General features: G+C 50.9%; 1 protein-coding gene across 1 annotated transcript in view; it reads left to right on the forward strand.

Annotated features, from left to right (window-relative positions):
- The window catches only part of pgm5 (phosphoglucomutase 5), a 136,456-nt gene extending 119,707 nt beyond the window's left edge, over positions 1 to 16,749 (forward strand). The window contains exons 10-11 of the mRNA XM_038804072.1: positions 2,226 to 2,360; positions 15,902 to 16,749. Coding sequence (XP_038660000.1) covers positions 2,226 to 2,360; positions 15,902 to 15,991 — 225 coding nt within the window. The 3' untranslated portion in view covers positions 15,992 to 16,749. The remainder of the gene's footprint in view (positions 1 to 2,225; positions 2,361 to 15,901) is intronic.
- Positions 16,750 to 17,840: the final 1,091 nt, after the last annotated feature.

A 17,840-nucleotide genomic window follows, 5' to 3' on the forward strand; every position in this document is an offset into this window, starting at 1 on the left:
GTACAGGCATTGTTAACATTGACGGGCAGCAATGGGCCACCCGGCTCACCTCACTTTGTGGAGATTTCCTCTCAAGCCCCTCAGGCAATCAAAACCAGACCTGGAGATTGCATTATCCAGCTCTGACCACGATGAGAACGTATACTGTACCCACACAATGCACTTAAAGATTTATAAATATAGTTTGACGTTTTTTTCAACAAACTTTATAAACACATCGTCCTTCGAATTATTTCATTTTCTCACTGTACCCTCAAGCGAAAATTTGAAGAACTTGATTTAATTAATTTTTCATTCTGAATTTAGTAATGTGCCAAATGTAGATGTCTGTATATTTAAAGAAGGCTGCAGGGTATTTTCAGTATTCAATAAAAATATACCGACATTTGCTAATTACAGCTCTGGTATATCTTTGTTTCTTAAACATGTTCCATTTGGCTGCCAGCTATTACTCAGCGGGTTGCACTCTCCCCCTGAGTCAGAACATTGTGGGTTCAAGTCTCACTGCAGAGCTTAAGCACAAAATCTGGGCTGACCCCCCAAGGGCAGTACTCAAGGGGTGCTGAAATGTTGGAGGTGCTGTCTTCTGGTTATACTGAAGGGAGCAGGGAGACTTCACCTTAATGTCCTGGCCAGTATTCATCTCTCTATCTGTCATAGCGGAGTCGGACACTTGAGGAACTTTCAAGTGGTTATTGGATAGGCACATGGAGCACACCAGAATGACAGGGAGTGGGATAGCTTGATCTGGGTTTTGGACAAGGCTCGGCACAACATCGAGGGCCGAAGGGCCTGATCTGTGCTGTACTGTTCTATGTTCTATATCACTACAAACAGGTCGCCTGGTCATTACCACATTGCTGCTTGTGGAAGCTAGCGATGAAACAATTAGCTACCCTCCCTCCTGAATTGCAACAGCAATTCATCTTCAAAAATAACTTCGTTGGCTGCAAAGTGCTCAAGAACGTTCTGAGGTTGTGAAAGGCACTAAATAAATGTAGTTCTTTCGTAAATGTCCACACCAGAATGAAAACTCTTGCGCACTCTTATCCTGAGCATACAGATAGCTGTACGTTCTCTGCCACATTCCTCCCATGTATGACATTCCTTCTGGTAGATTAGTGATATTGTTTTTCATGGTGATGTGCCAATTTATGCACAGCAAGCTCCCACAAACAGCAATGTGAAAATTTGGTGTGGTTAGTTGAGGGGTAAATGGAAATCAAGGGGTTTCTGGAACTGGCAATTGATCCAGCATGCCAACATGAGGCCTCATTGGCAAATTAGAAATATCACCCCTTGGTGCCAACAGAGGTGAATCCAATGCCCGATTCGGGTTACCAACGGGTTGGGCGTATTCCAGGAGGTTTCATCACATGACCTCCCACCTCATCCAATGGTGGCCTGTCTTCCACAATGTGGAGATGCTGGCGTTGGACTGGGGTGAGCACAGTAAGAAGTCTTACAACACCAGGTTAAAGTCCAACATGTTTGTTACAAACACGGGCTTTCGGAGCACTGCTCCTTCCTCAGGTGAATGGAGAGGATGACCTCTCCATTCACCTGAGGAAGGAGCAGTGCTCCGAAAGCTAGTGTTTGTAACAAACCTGTTGGACTTTAACCTGGTGTTGTAAGACTTCTTACTGTCTTCCACAGTCAATTGGAAAACAAATCGACTGACCATGAGATTAATTGTCTCTTGATTACCAAGCAAGCAGATTCCCCCCCAACTCCAATATTTTTTTAGATTGGATAAACAACATTCTTCAAAGAACCTGTCCTTATCATTTTTCTCCTCAATGTTGCTGCTCCTGCCAAGGAGGTTAATCTTCAACTCATCAAGACTCCAGGGCAATCCGGGAGGGTTGGCAACCTGATGCCAGATTTATTCTGTTACACCACGATCTTGGGTTTGGGGTAATACAATCACCAGGACGGTGTGGGGTAGATCAACCACGTCTACCGTGAGGTAGACGAACCACGCGCGGATGGCAATCTCCGCTCAGTGTTAGGGTTGGTGAGCTGTTGATTGAGAATGGTCTTGTCTAGGACTGCATTGATCTAGCCTCAGCTGTCAGGCAGCATCACTAGAGTTCCAGCAATGGGTCAAGACATTCACTGTAATCGCCTCCTGTTGTAATAGTAGAGCAGGAGCCACTCAGATGAATTTGCCTCCATTACATGTCAGATTACCTTGTGATGACTGGAGTCTTCTCTCCCCACAGGGCCTGAGGTTGATATTCACGGATGATTCTAGACTCATATTTAGACTGAGCGGGACGGGGAGTCTGGGATCTACCATCAGGATCTACGCGGAGAGTTACGAGCGGGACACAAGCAGGATCGACAGGGATGCACAGGTAACCCAGGCAACCAAGGCACATGTTGTTCTGCACACGTCACCGACTGGTACATTATTCAATCCAACATTCACGTTGTACGTAGAAGTGAAACTGCCCCGAGGTGCTTCACAAAAGTGTAATCAGTCAGAAATAGACGCTCAGCCCAAGATAGTGGGCGGGACACCCCGATTCGCCAGCCACAAGGTTGGGGGGGGGGGGGGGGGGGGGGGGGGGCAAGTGGTGGATCTTCATGTTCATGGTCATCAAACCAGCGCAGTGGATTAGCCCTGCTGCCTCACGTTGCCAAGGTCCCAATTTCGATCCTGGCCCTGGGTCACTGTCCGTGTGCAGTTTGCACATTCTCCCTGTGTCTGCGTGGGTTTCGCCCCCACAACCCAAAGATGCACAGGGTAGATGGATTGGCCGCGCTAAATTGCCCCTTAATTGGAAAAAATGAATTGGGTACTCTAAATTTATATTTAAAAAAGGTCACCTTTTCGAAGGATCAGATCCGCACTGCATTCTGTTTCTGATCCTTTCGTGGAATGTGGGTGTCACGGATTGGACCCAGCATTTATTGCCAATCCCTAATTGCCCCTTCAGAAGGTGGTGGTGAGCTGCCTTCTTGAACCGCTGCAGTCCCTGAGGTGTAGGCACTGCCACGCTGCTGTTAGGGAGGGAGTTCCAGGATTTTGACCCAGTGACAGTGAAGGACGACAGTGAATGGACCAAAGCACGTCCATTAGCATTTTCCCCGATTTTTATTCAATGCTGATTTTTTGCCAAAATTTTTATAAGTATAACTGGTAATTATCAGACACATAAATTACAAACTGAACCGCATAATAATAATCTTTATCAATGTCACAAGTAGGCTTACATTAACACCGCAATGAAGTTACTGTGAAAAGCCCCTCGTCGCCACATTCCGGCGCCTGTTCAGGTACACAGAGGGAGAATTCAGAATGTCCAATTCACCTGCTCCCCAGGCCGGGTGGGAGAATCACAGGAGGGCCGCTCTGGCCCCCCCCCCCGGCGATTCTCCCCCCCCCCCCCCCCAAATGGTGTGTCGCGTTTTGCGACACGCCGCTCGGAGAATCGCGGGTTGCCGTTTTTCACGAAGACCTGTGATTCTCCGGCCCGGATGGGCCGAGCAGCCTGCCGTTCCCGACCTGTTTACGCCGGCGTCAACCACACCTGGTCGCTGCTGGCATGAACATAGCGCGAAAGGTAAGTTTGGGGCCTGTGGGGGGCGGAGAGGGGATCGAGCACCACGGCCGTGCTCGGGAGGGGACTGGCCCGCAATCGGTGCCCACCGATCATCGGGCCGGCGTCTCCAAGAGACTCACTCTTTCCCCTCCGCCGCTCAGCAAAATCAAGCCGCCACGTCTTGCGGGGCAGCGGAGGGGAAGACAGCAACCGCGCATGCGTGGGTTGGCGCCGGCCAAACTGCGCATGCGCGGTTGACGTCATTTTGCGCCGCCGGCCGCGTCATTATCAACGCGCTGCCTTGACGCCAGCGTCAAGGCCCGCCGGCTGCGTTTCTCTGTAACCTCCTCCAGCCCCGACCACCCTCCCTATCTCTGTAACCTCCTCCAGCCCCTACAACCCTCCCTTTCTCTGTAACCTCCTCCAGCCCCGACCACCCTCCCTTTCTCTGTAACCTCCTCCAGCCCCTACAACCCTCCCTATCTCTGTAACCTCCTCCAGCCCCGACCACCCTCCCTTTCTCTGTAACCTCCTCCAGCCCCTACAATCCTCCCTATCTCTGTAACCTCCAGCCCCTACAGCCCTCCCTATCGCTGTAACCTCCTCCAGCCCCTACTACCCTCCCTTTCTCTGTAACCTCCTCCAGCCCCGACCACCCTCCCTATCTCTGTAACCTCCTCCAGCCCCTACAACCCACCCTATCTCTGTAACCTCCTCCAGCCCCTACACCCCCTCCCTATCTCTGTAACCTCCTCCAGTCCCTACAACCCTCCCTATCTCTGTAACCTCCTCCAGCCCCTACACCCCCTCCCTATCTCTGTAACCTCCTCCAGTCCCTACAACCCTCCATATCTCTGTAACCTCCTCCAGCCCCTACACCCCCTCCCTATCGCTGTAACCTCCTCCAGCCCCTACTACCCTCCCTTTCTCTGTAACCTCCTCCAGCCCCGACCACCCTCCCTATCTCTGTAACCTCCTCCAGCCCCTACAACCCTCCCTATCTCTGTAACCTCCTCCAGCCCCTACACCCCCTCCCTATCTCTGTAACCTCCTCCAGTCCCTACAACCCTCCCTATCTCTGTAACCTCCTCCAGCCCCTACACCCCCTCCCTATCTCTGTAACCTCCTCCAGTCCCTACAACCCTCCATATCTCTGTAACCTCCTCCAGCCCCTACACCCCCTCCCTATCTCTGTAACCTCCTCCAGTCCCTACAACCCTCCCTATCTCTGTAACCTCCTCCAGCCCCGACCACCCTCCCTTTCTCTGTAACCTCCTCCAGCCCCTACAACCCTCCCTATCTCTGTAACCTCCTCCAGCCCCTACAACCCTCCCTATCTCTGTAACCTCCTCCAGCCCCTACAACCCTCCCTATCTCTGTAACCTCCTCCAGCCCCTACACCCCCTCCCTATCTCTGTAACCTCCTCCAGCCCCAACAGCCCTCCCTATCTCTGTAACCTCCTCCAGCCCCTACACCCCCCTCCCTATCTCTGTAACCTCCTCCAGCCCCTACAACCCTCCCTATCTCTGTAACCTCCTCCAGCCCCGACCACCCTCCCTATCTCTGTAACCTACTCCAGCCCCTACAACCCTCCCTATCTCTGTAACCTCCTCCAGCCCCTACAACCCTCCCTATCTCTGTAACCTCCTCCAGCCCCTACCATCCACCCTATCTCTGTAACCTCCTCCAGCCCCTACACCCCCCTCCCTATCTCTGTAACTTCCTCCAGCCCCTACAACCCTCCCTATCTCTGTAACTTCCTCCAGCCCCTACACCCCCTCCCTATCTCTGTAACCTCCTCCAGCCCCTACAACCCCTCTCTATCTCTGTAACCTCCTCCAGTCCCTACAACCCTCCCTATCTCTGTCACCTCCTCCAGTCCCTACAACCCTTCCTATCTCTGTAACCCCCTCCAGCCCCTACAACACTCCCTATCTCTGTAACCTCCTCCCACCCCCCGACAACCCTCCGTATCTCTGTAACCTCCTCCAGCCCCTACCACCTTCCCCATCTCTGTAACCTCCTCCAGTCCCAACAACCCTCCCTATCTCTGTAACCTCCTCCAGCCCCTACACCCCTCCCTATCTCTGTAAGATCCTCCAGCCCCTACCATCCTCCCTATCTCTGTAACCTCTTCCAGGCCAAACAACCCTCCCTATCTCTGTAACCTCCTCCAGCCCCTACACCCCTCCCTACCTCTGTAACCTCCTCCAGCCCCTACAACGCTCCCTATCTCTGTAACCTCCTCCAGCCCCTACCACCCTCCCTATCTCTGTAACCTCCTCCAGCCCCTACAACCCTCCCTATCTCTGAAACCTCCTCCAGCCCCTACCACCCTCCCTATCTCTGTAACCTCCTCCAGCCCCTAAACTCTCCCTATCTCTGAAACCTCCTCCAGCCCCTACACCCCTCCCTATCTCTGTAACCTCCTCCAGCCCCTACACCCCTCCCTATCTCTGTAACCTCCTCCAGCCCCTACAACGCTCCCTATCTCTGAAACCTCCTCCAGCCCCACCACCCTCCCTATCTCTGTAACCTCCTCCTGCCCCTACCATCCACCCTATCTCTGTAACCTCCTCCAGCCCCTACCATCCTCCCTATCTCTGTAACCACCTCCAGCCCCTAAGATTTTTTCAAATAAATTTAGAGTACCCAATTATTTTTTCCAATTAAGGGCCAATTTAGCATGGCCAATCCACCTACCCTGCACATCGTTGGATTGTGGGGGTGAGACCCACACTGACACGGGGAGAACGTGCGAACTCCAGGATCGAACCGGGGTTGGCGGCGTGAGGCAGCAGTGCCATTGTGCTGTCCAGGGATGTGGGTTAAGATAACAGCAAAGCACCACCAACGTTACCCCCCCCCCCCCCCCCTCCCCTGCCCCACCCCAACCCTGCCTACTCACCAAGGCAGTTCCCCTTAAAGATAAGGGCAATAAAACAGTCTCAGCTCCCAAGAATGTTCCTTGTGGTGGAGGACGACAACTGTTCAGGTCTCAGTGCCAGGAAATTTGTAAGCGAGGAGCAGTTTGGCTTCCTGGCCAAGATCTCTGCTTCACCCTCAGCGATGATAAATGCTGTGCCAGCACGGTGCCGAATCAGCTCGTCTCTGCATTCCTGGACATGTCGGGTTCGGAGAATCTGCAATCAGCTCACTGTCCAGCTTTGCGGTAATCACACTCAGTAATACCGGAACCCAAAGCGAGGATTGGGGGACTGGAATCACGTGCGGAATTCTGGCTCCCCTGGATGTCAGTAATCAGAGGACACGGATTTAAGATATTTAGCAAATGAATCAGGGGAGACAAGGCGAACGGGTTGTTATTTACGCAACGAGTTGTTGTGAGTTGGAATGCGCTGCCTGAACTGGCGGTGCAAGCAGATGTGGTAACTTCAAAGGGGTATTGGATAAATACTTAGCCAGGGGCTGGTTTAGCACAGTGGGCTAAATAGCTGGCCTGTAAAGCAGACCAAGGCAGGCCAGCAGCGCGGGTTCAATTCCCGTTACGGCCTCCCCGAGCGGGCGCCGGAATGTGGCGACTAGGGGCTTTTCACAGTAACTTCATTTGAAGCCTACTTGTGACAGTAAGCGATTTTCATGTCATAATAAAGGAATAAATTCAGGGCTGTGAGGAAAGAACAGGGAGAGAGAGTGGGGACTAACTGGATCGCTCTTTCAAAGAGCCGGCATAGGTGAAATGGAATGGGCCAAATGGCCTCCCTCGCTGCTGTGACATTCTACAACTCCAAGATGCTTGCTTTGCCACCAAAGAAAATGTCTTGAAAGAGTTAAGTAACAAACAATTCAGATCACAAGGGGGAGAGGTGAGCAGAGAAGGATCGGCCTGGAGTTTCCATTGTAAAAGGTTACGGGCCGCTGCTTCACTCAAACGCCAGACTGCAGGGTGCAAATCCTGGCAAATTGGTGGCAATTCAATAACTGCGGCTCCGACACACGTACAGAGTTAGTTACCAGTTTGGGCCGTGAGGTGAAGGAAATTTCCTCACAGGTGAGAAGGGAAAATCAGAGGCCTATCCAGCATTCCTGAAGCCTGCTCGCATACTTGCTGAGGCCCAAGAACCTCTTCCCGCTGTCTACCTAACAACAAGCCGCACTTACACCACACCTTTAACCGAGTAAGCATCCTCAGCTTTTTAACGGGAGGGATTACCAAACAAAACTTAGAGTTGGCGGCGAACTGCTCGGTCAAAAAAACGGCAGGTTTAAGGAGTTTCTTAAAGGAGGAGAGAGGGGAGTAGCCAGGTAGGGTGGTCGAGGGATGGAATCCCAGAGCTCGGGCCCGGGAAGCTGAGGGCCTGGCTACGAAAGGTTGAGCAATGGAAATGGGAGGCGGGATTCTCCGTTGCCCGTCGCCGATATCGTAATCAGTGATCGGGCAGAGAATCCATTCCGATGCCACAATCGGGGCTGGCACCAGTTTGGCGCCGGTTTGCGAGTGTCCGCCCCCTCCAAACCGGCATCACTGTGACCTGCACCAAGCGCAGTCGCAATTCCAGTGACATGCATCACTGTAAATGCACAAGGGGTTAATGTAAATACACTACAACTAAGTAAACACTAGAGGGAGCACCAGAGACATTATGACATGCAGACATACAGCTAATGAACACATAGAATAGGACACGACCAACAGGCAGTCAAGACACCCAGAGGTGACACTACCACAAGGGGGCTACCCATATAAAAGGATAGGGCACACATGCTCTTTCTCTTTCCACAAACGGCACTCAGAGAGAAGGACAGGGGCAGATCAGAAGCATCACACCCACCACGTGGCTTAGAGCAGACTGGTTAGTTAGACTGAGTTACTATAGTTAGATTAGCAGGAGAGTTGAACTCAAGTAGGAGAATTGTTAAATGTTCAATAAATGTGTTAAACCTATCTCCAAGTCTGAACCTTCCTTTGTCAGTGCGTACATCAAGGAAGCAGCTTATGCTCCATAAAGAAGCATAACACAACAGCAATGTCGTTGGCACCACATGGTCCGGCCCACTTGCGATGCTCCGCCCCTGATGTACTGAGTTCCCAACAGAGTCTCAGCATCAGGATGGGGTCCAGCTGGGATCTGGAATCCTGCAAACCTCCGATTGTCGTTATCGCCTGGGCGTTTTCTGACTCCATCTGATGGTCTCATGGGAGGCAGATGAGGGGGCCACCCGGATGGGCCGGCTCCGTCAGCTGGAGAACCTGTGGGAGAGTGGTCAGCGGGAGGGATGGGTCAGGCTATATGGCAATAACAACTCACGTGCGACAGTCTAGCCGGCCGGAGCTCGGTGGATGCACACCTCTGCGGTGTGCCGCCCCCCCCCCCCACCCCCCAACCGCTCCCCCCATTGATGGCCGCTCTGTCTTCAGCCACCCCCGTAGCCTCCAGAGCCCGTTCCTCGAAGTCAGTGAGGATTCCTGGGTCCGGCACCCCTCCGCCAGTCTGGGCCCTGTGCCGAAGATTATGGGAGAGCTTCTCCTGAGGAGACACAGAGAGGACGTCGTTAGCCACACGTATGGTTCACGGTGGTGGAGGGGGCGGGGGGGGTGTGGCTGGTGGTGAAGGGAGGGTTGGGGTGAAGGGTGGGCTGGGGTACAGACAGAGGGTTGTGGGGGGGCTGGTTGCGTTGGGGGCGGTGAGGGGTTTCGGGATGGGGGGGAAGTGGTTGTCAACTCACCCATGCTGCCTGGTGCATGTGGTTGACCTACTTGTGGCACTGGAAGCCAATCCTCCTGGTCACGCTGCCCGAGCGTCCCTGTGACTCACCCCCGGGACCCTCGGGAGTGGGGGGGGGGGGGGAGACAGGACATCCCTCCAGGCCTCTACCACATCTAGGAGCCTCCCCGGGTCCGCGTCTCCAAACCTTGGGGCTGGTCGTCTCGGCACCATGGCTTCGGGTCGAGTGGGGTTGGCTGAGCAAGTGCTGCGTAAGTGCTGCTCGACCTTGTTAGCGGGGAGCTGACGAGCGCGGGCTTGATGAATCCGCTGGCGAGCTTTGCAGCATGAAGCCCGTGGGGCCTCGTTAAGTGGCACAATTGACGTTGAATAGCGTTGCTGGCCTCGCTGGGCCGAAATCCTTGCAGAGAATCGTGCCCCCAAGCTCCTTACCTGACACAAATCTCCATTTTGAAATTTTGAATAGACCCCCAGCCGGGGGAGAGAGTTCCAGGTATTGATTACCCTTTACGTTTTTTCAAACATTACCCCTGAATTGCCACAATCTGATTTTAAGGTTATTATTTACTAATTTCTAGCGAACAGAACTCTTGTTAATCAAGCTCTTGTTAATTTGGTGTAGTTAATTTTGTGCAACATTTGCAACTAACCTTTGACTCCCTCTTAAGGATGGGGGGGGGGGGGAGAGGTCATCCAAGGATGCTCCCTCTAATTACTGCTCAGCCAACCTGCTAGTAGCTTGTGCCTTCCATAGTCAAATAGCTAACATTCAATGTACGGGCTCGCACATATGGAAAGCCACTGGGGTAGGGTTTCAGACTCTGCCGTGTCTGTGGAAGGTATTTGGAGGAAAGGAGGAACTTCGGGAATAGCACTCGAAGGATACTTTCACAATGTTTCAGTTGCATGTGTTCTGCGGGTGAGAAAGGTGTCTGACCTTAAGTTGCTGATTGATTGCTGCGCATACACTTGTCCTGCCACAAGGAGGCGACGCTGACGCACGATCCAGAATATTTCTAAATTTACTTCCACAACTTGGTAATTATTTTGCAAATGTCAACAGTGGGTTAGACAAGTTCCTGTTCGTGACATCAGCACCATCCAGAGGGAATCAGCCAACACAGCCTTAAAAGATCAGGGAATGTTAAAGTGCAAGCTCCATAACCATCTGCGCCCATGTGTTTTGTGATGCTTTATTCCGAGCCAGGGTTCAATTCCTTTGGATTAGGCCAAACCCACAACAAGGAAAATGTAAATGACTTTATAGCCTTCAATCATTATCATAGAATTTACAGTGCAGAAGGAGGCCATTCGGCCCATCGAGCCTGCACCAGCCCCTGGAAAGAGCACCCTACTTAAGCCCACGTCTCCACTCTATCCCCATAACCCAGTAACCCTAATCCTTTTGGACACTAAGGGCAATTTATCATGGCCAATCCACCTAACCTGCACATCTTTGAACTGCGGGAGGAAACCGGAGCATCCGGAGGAAACCCACGCACACACGGGGAGAACGTGCAGACTCCGCACCGACAGTGACCCAAGCCGGGAATCGAACCTGGGATCCTGGTGCTATGAAGCAACAGTGCTAACCGCTGCCATAGTGAACAGGGATTAGGAAGTACATTACAAAAGTCTTTGGGCTGGATTCTCCGACCACCCAGAGAATCCCCGGGGGGAGGCGCGAATCCCGCCCCGCTGCCTCGACGCCGGCTGCCGTATTCTCCGGCGCCATTTTTCGGGCGGGGGTGGGATTCCTGCCACACCGGTCCCCGGCGATTCTCCGGGCCCCGATGGGCCGAGCGGCCGTCCATTTTTGCCCAGTCCCACCAGCGTGAATTACCCACGCACAGCGGGACAGGACCTGGCAGGTGAGTATGCGTGGGCGGTCCTCGGGGGGGGGGGGGGGGCGCGGGGGTATCCAACCCCGGGGGGGCCCACGGCGGCCTGGCATGACCGATCGGCGGGCGGGCTTGTTCCATTTCTTTCTTCTACGCCGGGCCCCTGTAGGGCTCCGCCATATTGCCCGGGGCCCGGCGCGGAGGAGAGAACCCCCCCGCGCATCTGCGGAAATACGCCGACCGATCTGCGCATGCGCGGACTTGTGCCGTCCCTTCGCCGCTGGCTGGAGCGGTGCCAACCCCTCTGCCGTCCACCTAGCCCCCAAAAATGCGGAGAATTCCTCACTTTCGGGGGCTGTTGACGCCGGAGTGGTTGGTGCCGGTTTTACCGCCGGCTTGGGGACTTAGTCCCCAGAAGGGAGAATCCCGGCCTTCATGACAGTCAAGAAATTAATTTGCTATGAAGCTGACTACAGAGCACTGCCTGAACTATTATATGTTTCAGTAGAGTTTGTTTTAACTATTTTCAGTGCTTCGCGATTGGATTACAGAGGTAGAGGACTGGACATATTGTTATAAGTGCTCCTTTTTACTGATACACCTATTTTCAATTTATGAATCAACTGCACCAGGTCACCACTCATATATATCGAGGAATAATTTTGCATAGTTAAAGAGAAATGTGACCTCCTGCTGTTTCTTCAAAGATTTTTGGGATTTTAGCACAATTTCAAACACAGCCTGGGCAGAATTCCTTCCTAACAGCATGTTGGGTGTACCTACAAGGACTGCAGCAGCTCAAGAAGGCAGCTCACCACCACCTTCTCAAGGGGCATTTGGGGATGGGTAATAAATACTGGTCTAGCCAGTGAAGTCCAGATCCTGTAAACAAATAAAGAAAAATTATTCCCAAGGTGGAAACTCAAACGTAAAAATATGTTGCCCTCGTGGGGACAGTATTAAAGGTCGCAGCCATCAATGGGAAATGATTGTTGCCTGAGTAATAAAGAGCAGCAGAATGAGAGCTTACGGGCACCATGATGGCGCAGTAGGTTAGCCCTGCTGCCTCACGGCGCCGAGGTCTCAGGTTCAATCCCAGCCCCGGGTCACTGTCCGTGTGGAGTTTGCACATTCTCCCCGTGTCTGCGTGGGTTTCACCCCCACAACCCAAAGATGTGCAGGGTAGGTGGATTGGCCACGCTAAATTGCCCCTTAATTGGGGAAAAAAATAATTGGGTACTCTAAAAAAAAATCAAAGAATGAAAGCTTACTATCTGAGTAATACAGAGTAATACAGAACAGTAATACAGTAATACAAAGCAGCAGAATGAGAGCTTACTATCTGAGTAATACAGAACAGTAATACAGAACAGTAATACAGAGCAGCAGAATGAGAGCTTACTATCTGAGTAATACAGAGCAGTAATACAGTAATACAGAGCAGCAGAATGAGAGCTTACTATCTGAGTAATACAGAACAGTAATACAGAGCAGCAGAATGAGAGCTTACTATCTGACTAATACAGAGTAATACAGAGCAGAATGTGCACAGTAAGATCCCACAAGTGATATGGCAACAACCAAATAATCTGTTTTTTAGTGATGTTAGTGGAGGGATAAACATTGGCCTGGGCACTGAGGCCTGCTCTGCTTCCAAATGGAGTCCTTGACACCTACATTAATGGGCTTTGATTGACCATCTCTTCTAAAGACAGCAGTGCTGACAATGCAGCACTCCATCAGTGCTGTGCTCCGAGAGTCAGAGCTCATTTCTGTGCTCTGGATCGGTGTTTGAACTCACAACCTTCCAACTCAGAAGGGAGTGTGAGCAGCAGCTGATATAACTTCTTATTGACAACTCATGTTTCTGATAGATCTTGCCATACAGGCATTTCTCTCTTCGCGACTAAATGGGAAATAGCATTTACAGGAAGCTTCACTTCCACTTTCCCATTGTTCATTTGAAACTTGTTTGTAGTTCTGCGATCACGCTCCATGTTATTAAGCAGCCTGCTGATATCAGTAATCGGTACCTCCCACAGCGGCTTGAGGGAACCATTCTCAGGGATTCTCAGGGCGAGATTCTCCGCTCTCATTCTGCCCTGTTACTGCTGCCAAAACTCTCAAAGCAGATTGATAGGAGGATTCCGCCGACGTGAAGTGACGCAGAATCCCAGCCCTCCGTATCTCAGTGGGCAGCTTGCTCGCCCCTGATTCAGAAGATTACAGATTATATTCACAAACCAAGACTTGAGCACATGATGCCTGCCGTTCCTGGGTGGGGGGGGGGGGGGGGGGGGGGGGGGGGGGTGCTGCACTGTCGGAGGTGCCATCTTTCAAATGCCACGTTAAAAGATACCATCTTTTAGCACAGTGGGCTAAATAGCCAGGGATTTTCACAGTAACTTCATTGCAGTGTTAGTGTAAGCCTACTTGTGACAATAATAAAGATTATTATTATTAGCTGGCTTGTAAAGCAGACCAAGGCCAGCAGCGCGGGTTCAGTTCCCGTACCAGCCTCCCCGAACAGGCACCAGAATGTGGCGACGAGGGTCTTTTCACAGTAGCTTCATTTGAAGCCTACTTGTGACAGTAAGGGATTTTCATTCACTCATTTGATAGCCTCTATTCAAAGAAGAGCAGGAGAGATCTGAAATGAAAAACGCTTATTGTCACGAGTAGGCTTCAATGAAGTTACTGTGAAAAGCCCCTAGTTGCCACATTGCAGCGTCTGTCCGGGGAGGCTGGTACGGGAATCGAACCGTGCTGCTGGCCTGCTTGGTCTGCTTTAAAAGCCAGCGATTTAGCTCAGTGAGCTAAACCAGCCCCTCGTATTGTGTCACTCCATCAACAAACAGTAAAAGTTGATCTTCTGGTCATTATCACGCTGATGTCTTTGGGAGCTTGCTGTGCACAATTTGGCCGCCGCGTTTCCTACATTACAGCAGTGACCACACTTCAAAAACAAAGCGCTCTATTGGCTGCAACTTGCTTTGAGATGTTGCGAAAGGTGCCATATGAATGTATTTCTTTCTTTCCTTTATTTACTCACTGAGCACATTGTTCACTCTGTGCCCAGGTTTCCGGAGACTCACTGGTGGGTTTGTCGTATGGCAGAGTAGGAGAAAGAGGTGGGTGGCAGTGAACGTTGGGAGGGTAAGCTGTCCCAAACGTCCCTGTTCTCCTCCAGCAGTCTGCGGCCCAGACAGTACCACCACGTAACCCGAGGAAGGCACTGTCGAGACCAACTGTGCTGCCGATTCTATTGCTAATCTGTGTTTTCAAATCTGTGAAAAGCCCACCTCTAATTAATCAAAGTTATTAGTTTGAGCTGTAGAATTCTGAACAAGTGTCGATTCACACACAGCGGTTAGCACTGTTGCTTCACAGTGCCAGGGTCCCAGGTTCGATTCCCGGCTTGGGTCACTGTCTGTGCAGCGTCTGCACGTTCTCCCCGTGTCTGCGTGGGTTTCCTCCGGGTGCTCCGGTTTCCTCCCACATGTCCCGAAAGATGTGCAGTTAGTTGAATTGGACATTCTGAATTCTCCCTCTGTGTACCTGAACAGGCGTCGGAATGTGGCGACTAGGGGCTTTTCACAGTAACTTAATTGTTGTGTTAATGTAAGCCTACTTGTGACAATAATAAAGATTATTATTACAGCAAATGATCATTTGAAGTAATAATAATCTTTGTCACAAGTAGGCTTACATTAACACTGCAATGAAGCTACTGTGAAAAGCCCCTAGTCGCCTCATTCCGGCGTCTGTTCGGGTACACAGAGGGAGAATTCAGAATGTCCAATTCACCTAACAGCACATCTTTCGGGACTTGGGGGAGGAAACCGGAGCACCCGGAGGAAACCCACGCAGACACGGGAAGAACGTGCAGACTCCGCACAGTCAGTGACCCAAGCCGGGAATCGAACCTGAGATCCTGGAGCTATGAGGAGCCCCGTTGAGGTTTACATACCAAATGTCCAAAAAGAATAATTGGCGTTTCGTTAATCAACTCTGCTACCCCATGTCCTAACTCACACCGAGCCCCTTTCACCCATCACCTCTGTACCTACTGACCTGAATTGTCTGTCTCCCAGCCTGACAAACATCAGATTTAAACTTTGAATACCTGTTTTCAAATCTGCCCCCCCCACCCTTGCCCTCTCCCTCTCTCTGTAATCTCCACTGGCCCCAGCAATCCACTGAGATCTCTGCGTCCCTCCAATTTCTCCTGGATTCCGCCCTTCCATCGCCCGGCTAGCGGTGGCCATGCCTTCAGCTGCGCTGAGCCCACGCGCTTCAAATCCCTCCCTAAACCATTACTTTCAGATCAGTATTGGAGGCACCCTCTTGGTGTGAACGGGAAGAGGTAATGGCCGAGGATATTGGGTACGTCCACCGGAACAATCCAGGGCTGAGTGTTCAATTATGAGGACTGCTAGCAATAGGCTGGGATGGTATTCCTTTGAGTACAGAGGATTGAGAGGTTTAAATTGTTTCATAGAATAGATGGAGTGGACAAAGAGGGACTAGAGTGGGTGGGACGGGGGGGGGGGGGGGGGGGCAGTGCAGAACAAGGGGGCAGAACCTTAAAATCAGAGCGAAGTCACCCCGGGGGAGAGGAAATCTGGAACTCCCTCCCCCCCTCCCCCCGGAATTATGGATCAAATTCAAGCAACTAGAGTTAAGATGCAGATCAGCCATGATCTAATTGAAAGGCTGGAGGGGCTGAGTAGGCTTGTTCTGTTCCTATGACTAAAGGGGTGGAGGTGCACCTTTTGGGAAGGACCCCATTCAGCTGTGGCTTCTGTCTTCTTTCCTCAGGTGGTGCTGGGTCCACTTATCGCCATTGCCCTGAAGCTATCTCAGATTCACGATCGGACAGGCAGGAGGGGACCCACGGTCATTACCTGAGAGCAACCTGCCGACAATTCCCGAGGGGCCAAGAGAGAGATTCTATTTTTTGTTTTGTTTTATTCATACCGGCTGTTGGCCGCCTGGCAGCCAATCACCAGCACACAAAAGGGAAGAGAGAAATAATGTCTCGCAAAATTATGAAGTTGTCCAGTTCTCTTTTTTTTTTGCTTTTATGTTAACAATATTGATGTATTGCTGAAAAAAAAGATTCTTTTGTAGAAGCTTTTCATCTGGCACCAAGCAGGACATTAGCAAGAAGACAATGTAAGGGAAATTAACAAATAGGCGCTGTCGAGAAGCGATTCTGTATGGGAAGAGAGTGCCAATCAGTTTCCAACCAATCATGCACCCGCTTCTCATTCAGCATGATGTATCGATTTCCCTGACATTGTTGCTCTTGTGAATGCTCTGATGAGTACAAGATGAAAAGCTTCAGCAGAAATGTATTTTTTTTTCAGCAACACGCAGGTTCTGCGCTACCAAATGACTATTACTGTTGATCGACTTGATGTTAACAACAATGATGTATTTTATAAAGAGTCACTGTGTTATCCTTGCATGAAATGTATTGTTTGAGTTAGCATTTACTATGTGAGATGAGTTCCGTGTTAAGCGGAATATTTTAGATTCAATGGTAAAGGTTGTCCATTGGCTGTGTGCAATTATTTTATTGTAAAACCCATGATTTAATAAAACAGATCATCAACTACCCCTTCCCCACCCCACAAATATTATTAAACTGTGTTGCTAACAAACGTGCCACTAGTTTACTACAGCTGTGCCTTCAGCCACACTCTGAGTATTTTCACTGAGTAATATTGTGCTTTCCATTAAACAGGATCGTCAAAAGAGCCAATGGAGGGCAGCACGGTGCGCAGTGGGTTAGCCCTGATGCCTCATGGCGCCGAGGTCCCAGGTAGGATCCCGGCCCTGGGTCACTGTCCGTGTGGAGTTTGCACATTCTCCCCGTGTTTGTGTGGGTTTCGCCCCCACAACCCAAAGATGTGCAGGCTAGGTGGATTGGCCATGCTAAATTGCCCCTTAATTGGAAAAAGAATGAATTGGGTACTCTAAAATGTAAAAAAAAGAGCCAATGGTTGATAGAAATTTAGAATTTTGTTCTGGAAATGGCAATTGATGTGAGATCAACAGTTAATTTTAATACTGAAATTGACGGATTTGGCTACGTTAAATTGCCCCTTAATTGGGAAAAAAGAATTGGATACTCTAAATTTAAAAAAATAAAAATAAAATTAATAATTTAAGGATCACAATGTCTCCTGCCAACGTAAGCCGGCCATCCATATTAGTCCGAACATGCGCTGAAATCCAATGGTCATTCTGCTGTGCCAAGCCTGGCCGAACCCTCTGCACAGTCTCAATGACGTTACCACGCACATCCACCGTCTGCCAACATATTCATAGAACCATAGAACTTAGAGTGCAGAAGGAGGCCATTCAGCCCATCACGTCTGCACTGTCTCTTGGAAAGAGCACCCTACCCAAGCCCACACCTCCACCCTATCCCCATAACCCAGTAACCCCACCCAACACTAAGGGCAGTTTTGGACACTAAGGGCAATTTATCATGGCCAATCCACCTAACCTGCACATCTTTGGACTGCGGGAGGAAACCGGAGCACCCGGAGGAAACCCACGCAGACACGGGGGGAACGTGCAGAGTCCGCAAAGACAGTGACCCAAGCCGGGAATCGAACACGGGACCCTGGAGCAGTGAAGCAACTGTGCTAACCACTGTGCTACCGTGCTGCCCTTACATTGTTTACTGTTTCTGCGCCGTTTCTAGGAGTAAAACGTTTTTTATTTGTTCACAGGACAGGGTTAC

Source organism: Scyliorhinus canicula, chromosome 8, assembly GCF_902713615.1.
Source record: "Scyliorhinus canicula chromosome 8, sScyCan1.1, whole genome shotgun sequence".
NCBI lineage: Eukaryota > Metazoa > Chordata > Chondrichthyes > Carcharhiniformes > Scyliorhinidae > Scyliorhinus > Scyliorhinus canicula.